This window comes from Neolamprologus multifasciatus, chromosome 5, assembly GCF_963576455.1.
Source record: "Neolamprologus multifasciatus chromosome 5, fNeoMul1.2, whole genome shotgun sequence".
Classification (NCBI taxonomy): domain Eukaryota; kingdom Metazoa; phylum Chordata; class Actinopteri; order Cichliformes; family Cichlidae; genus Neolamprologus; species Neolamprologus multifasciatus.
Genome location: NC_140443.1, coordinates 28,903,000 through 28,920,548, shown reverse-complemented (window position 1 = coordinate 28,920,548; position 17,549 = coordinate 28,903,000). Strand labels below are relative to the sequence as shown.

At 39.9% G+C, this 17,549-nt stretch overlaps 2 protein-coding genes and 5 non-coding genes across 8 annotated transcripts; 2 read left to right on the top strand and 5 right to left on the bottom strand.

The window, feature by feature from the left end:
- Positions 1-1,868: 1,868 nt before the first annotated feature.
- On the bottom strand, positions 1,869-3,340 carry mustn1b (musculoskeletal, embryonic nuclear protein 1b). The gene is made up of 3 exons (XM_085158948.1): positions 3,169-3,340; positions 2,943-3,066; positions 1,869-2,222 (listed from the first exon to the last, which is right to left on the bottom strand). Exons 1-3 carry the CDS (start codon positions 3,175-3,177, stop codon positions 2,107-2,109), a joined length of 249 nt encoding a protein of 82 aa, XP_085015074.1. The 5' UTR covers positions 3,178-3,340; the 3' UTR covers positions 1,869-2,106.
- On the top strand, positions 2,695-2,766 carry trnae-cuc (transfer RNA glutamic acid (anticodon CUC)). The gene has a single exon. It is a non-coding gene; the product is annotated as a tRNA-Glu (tRNA).
- Positions 3,341-4,766: 1,426 nt separating the features above from the next.
- trnae-cuc (transfer RNA glutamic acid (anticodon CUC)) lies at positions 4,767-4,838 on the top strand. The gene has a single exon. It is a non-coding gene; the product is annotated as a tRNA-Glu (tRNA).
- A 1,922-nt stretch (positions 4,839-6,760) lies between these two features.
- stimate (STIM activating enhance) lies at positions 6,761-17,315 on the bottom strand. Of its 2 annotated transcripts, XM_085158947.1 has the most exons (8): positions 16,337-17,313; positions 13,582-13,630; positions 13,388-13,483; positions 13,161-13,282; positions 12,834-12,946; positions 10,651-10,728; positions 10,105-10,248; positions 6,761-6,967 (listed from the first exon to the last, which is right to left on the bottom strand). In XM_085158947.1, exons 1-8 carry the CDS (start codon positions 16,560-16,562, stop codon positions 6,854-6,856), a joined length of 942 nt encoding a protein of 313 aa, XP_085015073.1. In that variant the 5' UTR covers positions 16,563-17,313; the 3' UTR covers positions 6,761-6,853. The 2 variants fall into 2 exon arrangements, with proteins under 2 accessions (XP_085015073.1, XP_085015072.1); XM_085158946.1 differs by lacking the exon at positions 6,761-6,967 and having other exon boundaries at positions 8,528-10,248; positions 16,337-17,315.
- On the bottom strand, positions 7,634-7,706 carry trnar-acg (transfer RNA arginine (anticodon ACG)). Its single transcript has one exon. It is a non-coding gene; the product is annotated as a tRNA-Arg (tRNA).
- On the bottom strand, positions 8,623-8,695 carry trnar-acg (transfer RNA arginine (anticodon ACG)). Its single transcript has one exon. It is a non-coding gene; the product is annotated as a tRNA-Arg (tRNA).
- Positions 9,436-9,508, bottom strand: trnar-acg (transfer RNA arginine (anticodon ACG)). The gene has a single exon. It is a non-coding gene; the product is annotated as a tRNA-Arg (tRNA).
- Positions 17,316-17,549: the final 234 nt, after the last annotated feature.

The following is a 17,549-nucleotide window of genomic DNA, read 5'->3' as shown; positions in this document are numbered from 1 at the left end:
ACAGAACCTTTACACAATGACTGAAACGAGGCCACTAAATGAACAATGGGTGTGAGGTCAGTTCCTTGATTATTAATATGCAAATTGTCATGACCATTGATCAACAAACACTTTTCAAAGACCATTGATCAAAGACTACTGATTAATGGCCAAGAGTACCATTCACAGAAAGCTGGAGAATGGCTGCAATCACAGCATTGTAAGATGGGGAAAGATGTCTCTAAATCTCTCTAAATCCTTTAGGTTTCTTGGCTGCTGCCTGGAAACTCAAAACTTTCTTTTTTACAGGCCTGAGGTCTGGAGACTGCCTAGGTCACTCCAAGATCTTCCACATCTCGTCTTCATTGTTTTGGCTGAAGGAAAGAGGTTCTTGTGTGGAACTTTACTTTACAGTCTTTTTATGCTCTTGGAATTAAAAAGTGAAGACCTGTCAGAAACTACAAGAGGCTTTTTATCATTTCTCATCATCAGCATTTATGTAAAGATGTGTTTGTCATTAAGCCCAGAAACATAAGTAGACATAATCTTCACAGACAGTAAACTAGATTTTTGTCTGCTTATTTGTTGTGCTGCAATTTTGGCGAACAACTATTGATGTTGGCTCTTCTCTACTCCAGACCTAGCCAGATCTGATAACTCATTTTGTGGCACTATGTTGACCAACCCCAACATTTCTATTTGTTCACTAGTTAGGGATCAGTGTTTAAAATACAACAAATTAACATTTATTTTTTTGATACTTAGGGAAGGCCTCTGAAAATCTAGAGATTTGTTAACACATAACTTTAAAAGAAAGAGATTTACAGTCCTTTTTTTTTTTTTTTGACACTTTTTATTTATTTATTTAGGAACATTTTTATGCAACAAGATAAAAGAAAAAAAAAAGGAAAAGAAAAAAACAAACAATATGAGGTCATGGGAAGATAACATACGCCCGTACATACATCTGCACATCCACATATACATATTTCAGCAAGTCTGCATTACTAATTCTACGCATTAAAGGGTGCTGCCACAAGCTGTAAAGTCCAGCCATTTTCTCCATCGTCTCCTTCCCAAATCTCCCTGCAGTCGCAGAGTGAAAGTCATACATTCCATCAATTTGACGTCTTCAACTATAGAGGTAAAAAGTGTTACTGTGGGAGGGTCTCTACAGAGCCAGCGTTTTGTTATGGCCTTCTTCGCAGAAGCCAAGAGAACTTTCAGAAGATAAACATCATCTGCAACTAAATCGTCTGTAAAATATCCCAGATACAATGAGGTAAATGTACAAGACACGTGGAATCCCAACACCTCTGTAATTATCTTTACAACTTCCGTCCAGAAGGGTCGTATGAGTGGGCAGGACCAGAATATATGACCGTAATCAGCCATCTCTTCCCCACAATTCCTCCAGCAAAACGCAGGCGTGGCACTGAATTTAGACTTCTGTTTAGGCGTTATGAAATAGCGTATAATGTTCTTCCAGCAGAAGTCCCGCCACATGTTGGAGTTAGTTGTGGTAAACTGTGTCTCCCAGATCCGTGCCCACCCATCTTCTGTAATCACAATGTCCATTTCTTTTTCCCATTTCTGCTTTATGTAAATCGTTGACTTCCCTTTGAGTTTAGTCATACATTTGTACAATTTACTTATCAAGGCTCTGTTACTCAAGAGTCATAAGCATCAATGAAAATATTAACAATCGAGAAGTCTCCACGGACACAGCTCTTTAGTCTTTTTGCCAAGATTTACAGTCCTGTACAATAATAGAACATCAGGATTTATCACACATTTGTATTTTGGTGCAGATGTGCACATTTGCATTAAAAACAATTGGGTTACTATAAGCAGATTATAATATGTTGAAATAAAAGTCTTAAGGTTGCTTGTCACAGTGAGAGTTTATTTAGGAAAATGCTGAACACGAGTAAAAAAACAAACTTTTTTTCACAATATATAATCATAGCAATGAACCACATTCATCTGTCTCCAATTAAACTTTCTTAATTTTTTCATTAAAGCAGGAAGAAGCACACACTTAAAAGTCTCTGAGTCTGAAGCACAAAGCCAACAGTGTGCATGTTCATCCTGTGCTATTTGTTTGGTTTTAGGTTGCAGTGTGCTTCACTTGCTGAACACACTGGCTCCAGGAGCTTTGGCAGCTGTGGGCTGGTCCAGCACGGTCTCCTTTCCTGTCCTCACACCACTGAACACAGATGGAGCAACTTTACCCGCACGTTCTGATCACAGAACGAGACAGAGACACAGGACACATGTCAGAAAAACACTCTCTGTTTGTGGCACTTCCTCGATTCATAATTGAGAATTTTACATTCAAAATTTTAATCAGGCACTTTACCAGGCACCAACCCCAAAGGAATACTAATCATTCAACGTCATGTCCAAGTAAGCTGCTATTAAAACTATATTAGACTATGAGGTGTTTGGAGTGTGGACAGCTAGTACACTTATATGGATGTGAATGTGTGCAATGTTCGTGAGATAGTGCTGTCGTAGGACTTGGGTTTTTTTTTTCTGTATTTACTTCTTCATAGAGTCCAATGTCAATGTTTGAAGAAGCTATAAAATGTCCCTTCACTCACTCCGACAGAAACCACTGGTGATCTATTATCAAGAAAACTACCCGATACACGGGGAACTCATCGTCAGTGTGTCCTTTAAAAGCGATACATGTTTTTGAAGTTACAGCTCTCCCTGGTGGTCTAGTGGTTAGGATTCGGCGCTCTCACCGCCGCGGCCCGGGTTCGATTCCCGGTCAGGGAACTAGCTTTTTTTTTCTTCTTTTCTTTTAAACAATCGGACACGAATACAACACAAAGTCAGCTAGTCTGTTTTTACGAGATATACATAGTCATGTTTACGGTCTATGCGCCCATGAGTTCATACTTGTTATTCCAGGAAGACATAATGCCTTTGCAGACAGCAAAGACTTTACTCACCACACTCCACCATGACCTCATAGGTCTTACTCTTAACCTCGCCCTTCAGTCCCAGTTTACTGCGGGCTCCTTTGAGGTCCTCCTCCTTCATCGGTGGGCGCTTCTTCTTTTTTACCTCGCCTGGCTACAGTAAAGAAAATAAGGGCAAATAAAACGTATGTGGCTCTCTGGTTAAGCGTGGATTCGTTGTGTATTCATTTGCTGTATGTGAGGTGATGTAACGTACCTGTGACATGGCTGTTAGAGTTGGTGCTCTGATCCCGCAGTGTAATTGATTTGTTGGTTGTTATTCTGTTGTGTGTGTCTGTCCCCCAGACATTATATATAGTCCTGTGTCAGCCTGCAGTGAGTCAGTCAGGCCCCCCCTGCCATCGGTTCCACTGCCTGTTGTCACAGTGTATTATTAGGTGTGACATGAAGGATAGTACAGCTGGAATGGGGCTCCCATCGTTAACGATAAGCTTACAGGCCAACAGCTGACAATTTCAAGACACAACAGGAGTGGCAGAAGGCTACACCTCCTCCTCCGGTTAACCCTGCACTCACATCCTCTTTTGAAAATGTCTCTGTAGGGCTTTGCACTTTGCACTACATTAAACTAGTGTTCACCACCCAGCAGTACCGCCTTGTAGAGCCAGTTCTTGGGAATCTGCTTACTCAGTTCTATAACTTGATTTAGGCAAGAGGATGTTTCTTGTTGGGATGTCGTAAAAAGTATTTTCAGCCAGTTAACCATCAAAATAAGGGCTGGACCAGTAAGAGCCGCCCAAATATCAATCTGGACCAGTTCTGTTTCCAGTACGCATTCTCTGCCAAATCTGTTCGTATGGACCATTAGGACTTAATATCATGTTACTTTATGCACTCGATCCGGATTGTTTTAAATGCGTTTACACTTTTCTTTTTAGCCTGGAGCAAGTAAGCAAACAGTTCAGGCACTATTACTCATTAGACTTGGCATCAGTGTTTAAATTCAAGGTGTGAGCTGTGGGATCATGGAAACACCGAGTCATCACTGTTTTAACTCAGTGACACACAGTAAGACTCGTTACTGTTCGTATGTGATTGTTACCCATTTAGAGCAGTCAAAGCAGTTATAGGACTTTTAGCCATCATTTGGATTACCCGTTTGTGCAGATGATGATTATGACGATTATTAAGACTTTTCCCAGTGCGATGTTTAGAGCATCTCATTACGCATGTATGTTTATGCTGGCCCGTTAAATATATCCTTCACCCTTAAACAACTGGCTTGGAGCCCTATCATCAGCATTTAAAACCACAACACTTAAAATATCAAACGCAACAAATTATATGTTTTTGAGCAGAACATGGTACTTACAGTAAAAGTAATAAATAGACAAAAAGTCTTAGACAAAGAGACAAAAGGTGCCTTTTAAATTAAGCTGTTGATCCAACATGTTGTGAACTTTAAAGAGCCCCTAAGAATGGCTCCTGATGCTTAATTACTGCATATGTATTTGCTGAAAGCAGATCTATTTCTGGGAACACAATCATTGCCGGTCAACTCTGATAAGGAAAGCGTTACCCCTGGTAAACAGCAAGCAATCCCCACAATTAAAGAGATGCTGAAATCATCACCGTGTTGTAATTTTGTTGTATAAACATGGCATTAAAAAAAACAAAACAAATGCAGATATCAATGAATTTCTTTGAATCTCACTTTTATAAAATAAATACAAAGTTTGAAAGTCAAGGTATGAAAAACACTTTTGGGATGAACATCATTTACCCCCCTTTGCTTTGTTTTTTTACATAAATGCGTTTACACATTTTATGACGTCACATCGTACCCCCTTACAATCCCTGGTGGTCTAGTGGTTAGGATTCGGCGCTCTCACCGCCGCGGCCCGGGTTCGATTCCCGGTCAGGGAACACCTTTTCTCTGCCACAACAGAAAGGTAATCCACTACTTTCATTCTGTATCATACCGTTTATTTGAAAAGCATTTATATGATAACTTATTTCCATCAGATGTTGTTCATCAAGTAGATTAAGCTCGGCAAAATACTAAAGCCCTCTTTGTCCTATTTCAGCTGACAGTTACCATGACTTCTGCACTGTCCTGTACTTTCCCCTTTTTAAAAATGCACAGTCTTTCCTTCTTTACCAACATGCCAAAAACATCAGAATGAAATCATCAGCAGCACCGTAATCATTGTAGTTTAAGTCACGCCTTTTACTTTAAACAGGACCAGCAGTCACACATATATTCAGCACATGCCAGTTTATATACACACTAGTGTGTGTGTGTTAAATCACACACACAAACACACCCTTTCTCTCAGCTGCCTGGTCTGCACTTACTGTTTACAGTTTAGAGGTCTATGTACGTCACATTCTTAAGATTAGAGCCTGCTGGATGGTGCTTCATGCCTGAGGGGTGTACTACAAAGTGAGATTAGTGGTTTAGAAATCTATGTTGAGCTTAAACTTAGAGTTTTGTGTCACTAATGTGACTCCATTACTGGACAGGAGCAGGTTATGTTCTGAGTTTCAGTTTAAAAATTAGCAGAAGTCTCACATTTTCAGTTACAGCATGTGTTAAGCGCAATGTTGATTCTATGCTAGGGGAATGTATTTCATTTGTGCAAGTTGTTAAGCTGTATCTTAATAAACCACTGAATGAAGTTCCACATTTTTACTGGAATGTGCATGTACTAATAAGATGATACTAACACAAAGAAAGCCTGGCTGTGTTAAAACTGTCTTCGTAGTATACCCCTCTGGAGATCTCGAGCTCTGCTTAAAACAGTCAAAGAAAACAAAACCGAACCAAAACCAAAAATAAAATGACTGCTGGTAATTTAACTCAGGCACATTGTTGGAACTATAAAACAAAAACACAACAATAACAAAAGAAAAGAAAAGAAAACAAAAAACCCCACACACACCCACATTAGAACGGGGAAAGGCGAAAGCTGAGAAAAATGGGAAATTGTGCAAGAACCTGTTCCCATATTTACTGAAAAAACACTTTTGGGATGAGCATACTCACCTTTTTTGGCCCGAAAGTAAAACACTCAAAACTTAAAGAAAAAAAAAAGTACATTCAAGGACTAAAACATACAGTCAGAGCACATCAGTAAAAGAGTCAGACATGTTGCAGTCGTTTGCTTACAGATAAAACAGTGGCTGAGCTGACATTAGAAGGATGCTGCAGTGCAGCGCTTGCAATCTTACAGGTTCAACAGTCCAAAAGACACTTCAGATGTCTTTGTTAAAAGAAATGGAAGATTGCTGCAAGGATTAATGTGCTCCATTCGACTAATGTAACATCACGTACAAGGTAGAGTCAATACAGTGATTCAAAACCTGACGTAATGCTCCTCTTAAAGTTAAAGGGTGTGCAATTGTACACACCGTCACAGACACACGTATAACACGGGCCATGGTGGGGCATCTACATGTGACGACAACAGGACAGACGTTCACGTGGAATGAACACAAGGAATACATCTTTTTTTTGTTTGTTTGTTTGTTTTGGGGGGAGGGGGATGCACTTCGGAAGGATATCAAATGTAACCCAGTACATCATATTTGGCTCTGCTGGAGCCACTTTAGTTTTCCCATTACATTAAGGATTTAACAGTAACTTCACTCATTATTGTTTTTCCCAGTGTCCTGAAATACAACACTCACATCATGAGAGCCATGTTTAAAATAAACAATGATAAAAACAAAACAAAACAAAGGAAAGAAAAATGGTCAACTGCTAAAAAAAAGTTCATATAGCTGTCCTCCAGGAGCCAATGGTAAAGGAGCTTCAGATATAGTGTATTATTTTGTAATTGAAAGTCACTGATTGAAGGCAATATCACACAATCTGTAGGGGAATGGGGAAATGAATGCAGACTTTTTGATCCTAACAGTAAAGCTAGGCACGCAGGTCAGACAGGAATCCCCATGCGAAGCTTCTTCTTTTTCACCATCTTCACACCAGTGAGTCGACGGACATCGTCTTCATCAGACTCATCCATTTCGTCATCTGCTGAGAAAAGGATCTGAGGAAAACGAAGGAGAGACAGAGATATATCAGACCTTAAAGGTTAGACGAGGTTAACGGTTACATTTAAAAAACAGACAAAAAAAAAAAAAACAAGAAAAAAAAAGATCCACGATGACTGCCATCATCATTATCATGTTGACTCCCAGGTGCACTGTTTACTCTAAAGTGCTTGATCACACAATGGAGATAAACACAGAAATATTTCTTTTTATATTTGCCCTCCAGATGTTTTAGAGCCCATTCCCATAAAAGCACAATCTCATTCCAATCTAGCCTCACAACCTCGTTGCTGATGGAGCTTTTTTTTGTTTTTAACCTCAAAAAAGCTCCCAAATGAGCATAATATGAAAGCATGATAGCTTAATTTTATATTGTCTAATATTCTCACTAAAAAACAACAGTGGGAATTATTGTTTTATTTTACAAACTAACAAAATCTAAAGTAATAGCATAACTTAATACATGAAAAGATCACAAGCCAGCGAGGAGTCGAATTAAAGTTTCACTTAACAACTGTTTAAAAAGCCAATACATGTCTGCATCATTTCATAATCAGCCCCTGCTAATTTTGTATTTTAACATGTGGAAAAGGAAACAAAAAAAGAAAGATTTTACTGAGTACTACTGTCAATGTAATCCCAGAAAGAAAAAAGAAAAGTTACGAGCCAGCCAGGAGTCGAACCTAGAATCTTCTGATCCGTAGTCAGACGCGTTATCCATTGCGCCACTGGCCCCATGGTTCAACTACTGAGGCCCATCCCCCACAGTTGTGCCCTGGGTGCAAGGTCCACATGTAGCAGCAACACTTTCTCAGAAAGGGAAGCTAAACTGCACTGCTGTGACCTTTCATGCTTTCAAAATCCATTTGATGTTGTTTCACAATGTAAACACATCCTAACAGAAGCTGGAGTAAACACTACTTCACAAATAAATAAGAGGGAAAAGATGACTGCGTTAAAGGGGACAAGAAACACTAGACAGGAGACAGACAGTGAAAGTGGACAGTATATCCTCGGTTTTGTAACATAAAACTCATTGTTGCAGCAGAGACAGCACAAATGTGATCCCCTTAAACTGATTTTTGGTTTTAGTGTCTTTATTTTCCTCTGAGTTATTGATTCTGTTACATCCATGTCAGTGGTTGAGAGCAGTGCTCTATCGTGTAAATTTGCCTTTATATGTGCAGTGTTTCATGTCCCCTTTAAGGAGAGTTGTTGTATTTTTCATAAAGAGGAATTTGGAGAGTGATTAAATACTGGACTTGTGGAGGTCTGTGCAACCTCATTAATATAACTATAGTTATTAATAATTACATCTGTGACTGTTAACTGAACTGCACTGTTGCTCATTTGCACACCATGTAGTAACTGTTATACTAAAGGCCCACATATGTTCATGTCGGTTTATGCTCAATATTGTGGTCACAAAATGCCCTAAAATCTCTCCACAGAAAAGGTTACAAACTCCTGAATCCTAAAAGCTAGTTATTGTAGCTTTATTTAATGAAGTTATGCTGTAATTTTACAATAGCGTTAAGTAGGTCAGAGAAAATGTATTCATAGTATGACTGTTCTCATCTTATGCAAGAATAACAATAATTGCTTCTATTATTTCAACCAAATCAAAGCAACCCAGAAAATAAAACATACACGAGCCAGCCAGGAGTCGAACCTAGAATCTTCTGATCCGTAGTCAGACGCGTTATCCATTGCGCCACTGGCCCGCAGCGGAATGCAGTGCCCCCCTACAGGAATACATGTGTCTTACTACAGCTCAGCCCATCCCCCACAGTCTATTGCTCTGCTGACTGCATGTGGTAGTCAACAGCAACACACAAGAAGAAGGAAGTAACACAAAGCTTGCATTTGTCAACGGTGCATGACTGCTACAGTGTTCAAATGCCTCAAAAATAAGCCTGATATTGCTTTGAGATTGAACATACATCAAATATATACAAATCTGTAACACTGCACCTGAACTTACAAACAACCACCAATTTTACAGGCCAAAAATCATTTCAGTCAAAGGATAATAATATGTGCATTGATTTCTGAGTCCTTGCTAAGATAACATGAAAATAATCTTTTATTGTCACAACAACAAGTTGTATTTTACGCATTTATACTCTGCCCTACTCTACTTGGACCAGCTGGTTGTTGACTTTGTGGCATGTTTCTAACAGCAAAGTTGCTGAGTGCCCTCTGATGAACAAACATTGCAAAGACTATTTCCCCCATGTATCCTTTACTTTACTTTACAAATTTTCATTTAACAACTGTTTAAAATGCCACGACCTGTCTGGATCATTTCATTTTCCTAATCAACACCTGCTAAGGAAACAAGAACACTGCCCCCCCACCCCTCAAAAAAAATAACTTCCAGCAAAGGACAACAGTCACTGAGTACTACTGTCAATCTAACCCCAAAAAGAAAAAAAAAAGAAAAAAAAAAAAAAAAAAGCTTCGAGCCAGCCAGGAGTCGAACCTAGAATCTTCTGATCCGTAGTCAGACGCGTTATCCATTGCGCCACTGGCCCACTGCAGAATGAAGGGGCCGCCTACACAAATACGTTTGTCTCCAAAACGGTTAACCCATCCCCCACAACTCTGTGGTATAGTAACAGCATGTGCTCCAAACAGCAGCACACAAAAACGATGTGAAAACTGCTGCCAGTCTACTTTAGGACTAGAAAGATCTCTCTTTGTCTCTCTCTCTCTCTCTCTCTCTCTCTCTCTATATATATATATATATATAAAACAGAATAGTTAAGTGTGATCAGCATAACAGTATAAAATTCCAGAAAATCTAGGGACTATCTGTCCTAACATTTGAAAAATGTTATTGAATGAATGGTGAATAAATACTCTGTGTGTGTGTGTGGAGAAGAGATATGTAAACACTGGTTTACCAGCTACAAAGTAAACCACTAGTTAGAGGACCACAACAGCACTGAAACATTTACTGTGTAAATGTGATGTACCACTTATTATTAGGTTTGAGCTCAAAAGAAGATTACTGGGTTAAAAAAAAAAAAAGAGAGAGAGAGAGAGACACAGATGAACTGAAGAAATGAAAATGGTATGTGTCAGTTGAACCTGTCTCCTTTAGCATTAGCTTTCCAGTTAGACTTACCTCTGACTCCGAGTCATCATGGGAAAGAGCTCTTCTGTATCGCACCTTGCCGTTCCCCCGCGAGTCCTCTTCCCTCTCTTCAAGCTTTGCTTTTGTCCTGTGCTTCTTCATTAGGAAATTATCTACTACCCAGAACATTAGGGCCTAAATGACACAGAAAATACAGGTGGATGTTTTCTCTACAGAACTGATTCAAGCGGTTTTTAAAAATCCACCAAAACTAGAGAAACGGCTTTTACCTTTGTGTGCATGCAATACAATGGGCACTGATGATTTTGGTAACCAATGACAATGTCTCACTGCACGTTAGTGACACAATATTATCGCAGTACTTCACTCACTTCATTCATGTTATTGTGACTTGTAACATTTTTTGATTTGTTGAGTAACATATATTGTGATTTATCACATTGTTTCATCTACAAACTAGGTCCTCAAATTAAAAAAATTTTTCTCCCACCCCTGCTAGACATGTAATATTGGTTTTGCAGGAGATGTAAAATTCAGACAAAAAAGAAAAGAAAGATAAGATAAGGGCAGACTTACATTTACGAAGAATGGAACGATGAGCATAACGATGGCCAGTTCCAGGGCAGGATTGTGTATAGGCTTGAGGAGTGCCAGCTGCCACACAAAAAAACCACAACAATATTATTGTACACTGACAATATTATAGTCTAAATGGGGTCGGGACGGGTCTGTCATATTCAAGCAAAATATAAGCAAATATAAGCAAATGTGTGGCATTTAAGAAAACAAGCTGAATGGAAAACAGCTGCTGCAAATACAAAGGAAAGAAAGAGGAAAGCTGGCAAATCTGCAGACTGCATAGTTTGCATAGATAGGCATCAATGAGGCATCATCCTTGTGCTGTAAATCTTGGTTACTACAATTGAGCAGTATTACCGTTAAATTAACGTGTTGCAGATAAACAACCTTTTATTTTTTATTTCTTTAAGCTGTAACCCGGTGGTTTTAGACCATTATTTCACGCACAGACTAAAATGAAAATTACTGTTACTTTAACCGGACACAAAACCACAGAACAACTAAATTTTTTTTAAATAAAAGAGGCGAAGACACCAAATGTTGCTTTCCCACCTTGGAGATGTGCTCTGCTAGCTAGCACGTTAACGCTGCTGTTATTCGGTGAAAACTGGAGGAGAGGCCACATTTTTACCTCACTGCCGTAACGACACTTTACTCTGAAGGCTTTTTTTTTCTTTCCCGGCAAGAAGAAGTTTTCTACCCATGTATAGAAGTTGTCAACGACCGACACCCATAGTGAGACGAGGGAAAGGCGGATCCCGCACGTAACTTGCGTAGCTTAGGTAGTCACCGCATGGCCTGAGGTGCGTTCACCCCCAACACTGAGGTCTCAAATAATCAGTGCGCCACAATTGCTAAAGTACAGCACAACAAACTGTTTTGGGCATGAAAAAACTGTCTCTGGATGCCCAGTGGTTAGGAATTCATGCTTTCAGTGCCCCTGGGTCAAGTCCAGCAATGCAATAGTTTCTCAATTAAATGCAAGCTGCACCCTGGGCCAGGAACAACTGCTGCTCACACCACACAGACTTTGAAAACATCTGCAGAGCCAACAAAGGTAGTACTGAAGAACCCAGAGTGAAGTTAAACCCGAGTGTACACTAACCCCAGTCAAGCTGCCAGAGGCTGACCTTCAGCAGGTAACAAACACAGTGATGGATTGCAGACTCTTTTTCTAATGCTGCAATATTGAAATCACAGTTAAGTGCTCTTTGGACAACTTGCTTGGCTGTCAGCTTTGTGCTCATACTGAAACACTCAAAGAAAGATGCTGTGTGTCCTCATCATTTGTGAGATTAATTTCATTATTAAATGGTAATTATGTAAGTGTATTTCTCAATGTGGAAGTAAAACTGTTAGTAGCATAACAAAATACCTTCTCCAGGGAGTACTTAAAAATATAAATTATTACTTACAAATGCTTTTGAGTAATGACTCAGAAAATGCTGTTTAAGTGTGCCTTATTGTATACACAGTGATGTAGGACCAAGGTTATTATTGTTAAATATAACTAAATAAAACCTGAAACTAGATCGGAACACCCCCCAAACATTTTAGTTAATTTAAATAAATATAAAAACTACACATTTGAAAAAACTAAAATAAAATAAAATATAGCACAAAATTTGTATTTGTTAGATTGGTAAAAAAAAAATTAAATTGAAAGTTGCTTCATGAGGTTTAATATATTATTTACTGGGACTTGATGCCGAAAACACTGTGAGTCAACTGCTTTCAATAAGTTTTTTTTATTTTTATATCTGTACTGATTTTCCTAGATCTTACCACTGACATATGCCCTCCAAACAATAATTAATAAAGACTAAGACTGAAATTAACATTAATTAAACTAAAAAATTTCCAAAAACCTAAACTGAAACAAGCAAACTCATTCTGGAAACTAGCTGAACCTAAACTAAATTGTAGAAATTACAAAAATATAATAACTCTCTATAACCATGCTTTACTGTATTTACACAAGTTCTCTGGGCATCATCTTTGTGTACTAAACTTCCCAAATTACCCTTAAACAAACTAGCACAACACCCACCAAAACGTTCAGGTGTAGAAAACAAGACCAGAGCAGCATGCCGAGTGAGAGGCAGGGCTGACCCGTGTAAAGTGAATTTACCTCACATGTATAGTATGATCATGTACGAAAAACACACTCTTCTACTGACCTGCTTCCACTGGGGGATGAGGAGGACCAACATGATAAGGACTTTCTCAAACATCATGATGAGAATGTAGAGGATACACTGCCCCAGCCACGCTGTGCACTGCACTGGCTCTCCTGGGGAGACAGATGATTGTCTAAAACCATGATTATGTATTTCACATATATATATATATATATAGTACAAAAATATTAGATGTCACTGCTTTGGTGTTACATAATTGCCAACAGAACAAAGTAAAGCATTGAAAGGGTAGGAAATGGCACTGCAGCGCTATAATAGCAAGAGCAGCTACTGCCCTCCACTGGACATCATGGGCACTGTCCTCACCGTATTCTCCAAAACGCAGAGAGTCCCATTGCCTCCATTCTACAATAGCACTGACGGCTCTTACCCCTGCATAGATCAGCAACATGCCCAGAGAAGCATCTAACAAGAAATTAATGAGGTATCTGGAGGGAAAAGGGAAAATTAATGTGAACCGAGTGTCTACAAAGTTAAATTATCTTCATTTTAAAAAGATTACTCGGATTTATCAGAGACATCTAAATACTCACAATGAGCAGGGATCCTCCTCTGTGAGGTCCGACAAATAGACATTAGCAAAGTGGATGAAGAGCATCCCAATTGCCTGTTTTGAGGTGTCCAGAAACCTGCAGATACACGCTTACGTTACTTCCAAGGCACTCCAGTGGGTCTCATGCGGTTTCTTTGCACAGAAATTAATTTAGCGCTGGCTCGATTCCCTTACCAGATCTTCCAGGGTCTCCTTTCATGTTTGGGCTCCCTGAAGCGCTTCACTGTAGAGGAAAGAGAGTGCCACACAGATAGTGGGATTTTACAAAAAAAAAAAATCACTCTGGCAAATACAGTTGCACACATTCAAACATTCTCTCTTGTTTTTATTAAACAAAGTTACAACCCTCCTGTGAGCCATCAAAGCTCCAGTGAGCATTTTATTGCTTTCGTATATGAATACCGGTTTATTCTAAGACTCTTGCCTTAGTTGCCCTGATATCAGTCAATTAAGTGAACAAGCGAGAAATCAAAGAAGTTCTAATCAAGCTGACATGAAACTACTTGCTATGAGAGTTTAAGTGAAAGGGAATGGATGCTTCTTTCAAAATGATGCAAAGGGAGAGAATCAATAAATCAGTGTTAGAAGGAAAACTGTTCATCTAGTCTACCCAATTTAAAGATACATGAGATAAAGTGATACAAATTAAGCTATTAGTGAACTATTTGCTAAGCACTCCTGCTGGGTAACAAACAATAAAGCCACTGTATGTATGCATCGGTGTGACTGTTATTCTGGGAAGCAATCTTCTTCACTCAAGTCTTCGCTTTACGGCTCCATCATGGAAAGTGGACATCAAACTACCTCACTTTTGTAAACTTAAACTAAATGTTGTTGCTCTGTCCAAATATATACTGAGGGCTGCTTTTTACGGAAAACTATGAGCTCAGTTTGTGCTCCGAACGAGTGTGACTTCATAACCATCACACCCCACTTACAGCTGGGTGTGATGTGAAGGCAGACAGAGGCCTCTGCTTCCTCCTTCTGCCCAGAAAAAAAAACAAAACTACTCACTACTGCGAGGCTGCTGAGCCACATAAAACTAAGGCTTCTCTCATTAGGTCACACAGCTGCCAGTTTGGTGCCAGACACTGGCTGAACCCAATCTTCTGTGCCAGCGTTTCCTTGTCTGTGTTTATGGACATCTGCCTGCCCATCTCTAATGTAAAGCCACCTTAGCCTGAGGAAAAGAAAGGTTTTACAGTCTGTCCACATGGAGAGGTAAAAGAAGATGAGCTCAATGACAACAAGCAACTCGAGAATAGTCTCATGCTGCAGTAGGTGTCACCAAGATGACATTTAGCCATCACGAGACAAGGACAGCCAAAGAAAAAAGAAAAACTAGATATAATGTTGCACTACAATCTATGTTGACTACATAAGACAGCATGTTTGATAAGGTTTACTACATGTTGTGTGTGTGTGTGTGTGTGTGTGTGTGTGTGTGTGTGTGTGTGTGTGTGTGTGTGTGTGTGTGTGTGTGTGTGTGTGTGTGTGTGTGGCATTTATAAAACTTTTCAGGTGTGTAGCTGAGATCAAACTAAACGTCCAATCTGAAGAGATGAAGTGAACCATGAGTGCTCAGTAAAGGACACTGAGAGAAGGCAATCAATGGGGTTGTCAGTCCTGCCATTTCACATCCATGCCCCACATTTTAAGTATTAAATTACTGTAAGTATTATTTAAGTATTTCTAACTCCCAGTATGAGAGCTCTCTGAGTTATAAAGACATTTATACTTCGGTGCACTCTTAACATCAGACCCATTAGGAAGGACTCTCATCATGAAATCTTCATGAAATTAAATACAATGCTCATTATAAATGCAACCTTGAAACAAGATTGGTTCAGGTCTGGGTTAATGATGACTGCCACCGGTTTGTGTTGACCAGGAAGGTGCTGTTGGAAACTATGTTACTGCTGAAGACTAATGAGGAGGAGAGGGGAGAGGAATGTTGTTGGACTCTGCACCATTGCACATATTATTGTCTGTGTCATGTTGCAATTGTGCGTCTGTTCTGTTTACATTGGCAGCTTACGTGAATAAAGTTAATTCTGATTGTGATTCTGAGGTCGTGAGAAGAACAGAGAGAATGTTTATAGATGTAGAGAAGAGGGACATGCACAGAGGCGAGGGAAAGGGTGAGACAGAGGCAGGTGATCCAGTGTGGCAACCTCTAAACAACTGAAAGAAGAAGTGTGTTTTGAAAACTCAGTGATACTTCAGTTTTCAAATCCTATTTAAGATGGTCTGTCTAAATAGTTTATTAAAAATAATAATAACAAGATGATTTCTACTTCTGAAATCCATATATGCTAGTTGAGACAAAGAAACCTCATTAGTGGCTGTTACTGTGAAGCACCTACAGAATATATAGAGTGACCATTACTTGAGATACAGCACTTTATTTAAAAAACATATTCTGAATCTACTTAGGACAGTTTTCTATCTGCACATCACCCAATCAAAAGAAAGCAACATTTTATATCTTTCTTCCCCACTGCGATTGCTTCCTCGACTGACTGCCAAGCAGAAATGTATGTGAAAACTACAGCAACATCCAAACAAAGTCATTTTCATTTATTTTTGCAAAGTTCAGCAGTATATGGAGTACATGCAGCACGAGAGGTCAAATGTGCCAGGAAATGCAGAGAGGAAGTATCTTTTTTTTTTTTAAATGATCAACACAGCCAAAAAAGCCTCAACAAGTGACTCCAATTGGTATGCTGTTACAGTGAAGTGAAACCCCTGCATTTAGATTTACACGTATTAATGTCGTTTGTCTGGCTCTGTATAGATTTACCTCAACCCTCCCAGCTGAAATCAATATCACATTTGATTATCGGAGTGTTGCTATTGGATGATACCCGCTTACATCAGCAGCTGGTGTCAGATATCTGACACACAGCAGAGCATTAGCCATACTTACACATGAGCGTGCTGAAAGCCATCACAGCGAGAAGACCTTGCAGAAAGATCCCAAAGGAGTCCATCAAGGCGCCGTTCTCGCACCCCCGGTTATTGGGATCTGGTGTCGGTGTAGAAGACACCGATGTATTGGTAAGAGACACCGCGGGCATCCCTGCTCCTCCTGGACCGGCCAGTGCCACCTCTCCGTGCTGGGACAGTATGTTGACCCCGCTTGCTGCAGCCATGGGACAGAAGATCTGGACGTGACTAATTAATAAAGTGAAGAAAAGCAGCAGCCGCTCGGATCCAGTTCTGTTGCGAAGTTGCCGGTCAGCTAATCGATACCCTAAGCAGGACAGTCTTCGGTGAAAGATGGTGACATCCTCTCCATTGAAAGCTCGCACTCATTCTCCTGCTTCAGGCATCCATGCAGCCATAGCTTCTTTGTCACTGGACAAGTGAAGCCGTCGGCGCTGGAAGTTGCAACGACGTATAGCGTGGTCCCAACTGAGCCGTGTACACAGTTTGAAACGGCAATGCAACACTAAAAAAAAGCTAGTTTAAAGGTACACACACAGTGGAGCAAACACTCCCTAGGTCGACCTGGAATCTTCTAATCTGGGAACTAACATCAGCAACAAACATACGCCCAGCTAAACAGCAAGTGTTTAACGCGTTATACGGACATGTCAGCCACTCGGAGGTAAATTTCAATTGATGGGGAAACCGTCCACCGTCTAGCGACTGAGGTGCTGCTATCGTTATCTACCTAGCTAGCCTCGGAGCGAACTAGTGAGTTCAGTTAAGCAAAAGCTTTCAGGCAAAGTAATACTTCCTATAAGGTTTAAAACGGCGCATGCACCGGCGTCTCGTGACTGTCGCGCACAATACCAGCTCGTCTGTTTAAAAAGAACAGAAAAATAAATGTGAAGAACTGCAGGTCACAGCTCCCGTCTGTTATCCAGCTGCTTCCCCTGCCCAGCAGTGCCCACTCATGTTGACAGACGCTGGGTCACGTGGCGCGCACGTAGCCACAAAGTGCATGCCGGGAAAAGAGGAACAAACACGAGTCGCGTAAAAAGTGTTGTTCAGCTTTTATTGCAGTGTTGTCTTTAAATAGCAGTGATAATAATCTTCAAACGAATGTCTGTGCTATTGTTCTGAGCACAAGGGAACTACGAGAAAATTAGTAAACACAAACATCACACAAAATGAAGAACGTTACATCAAAT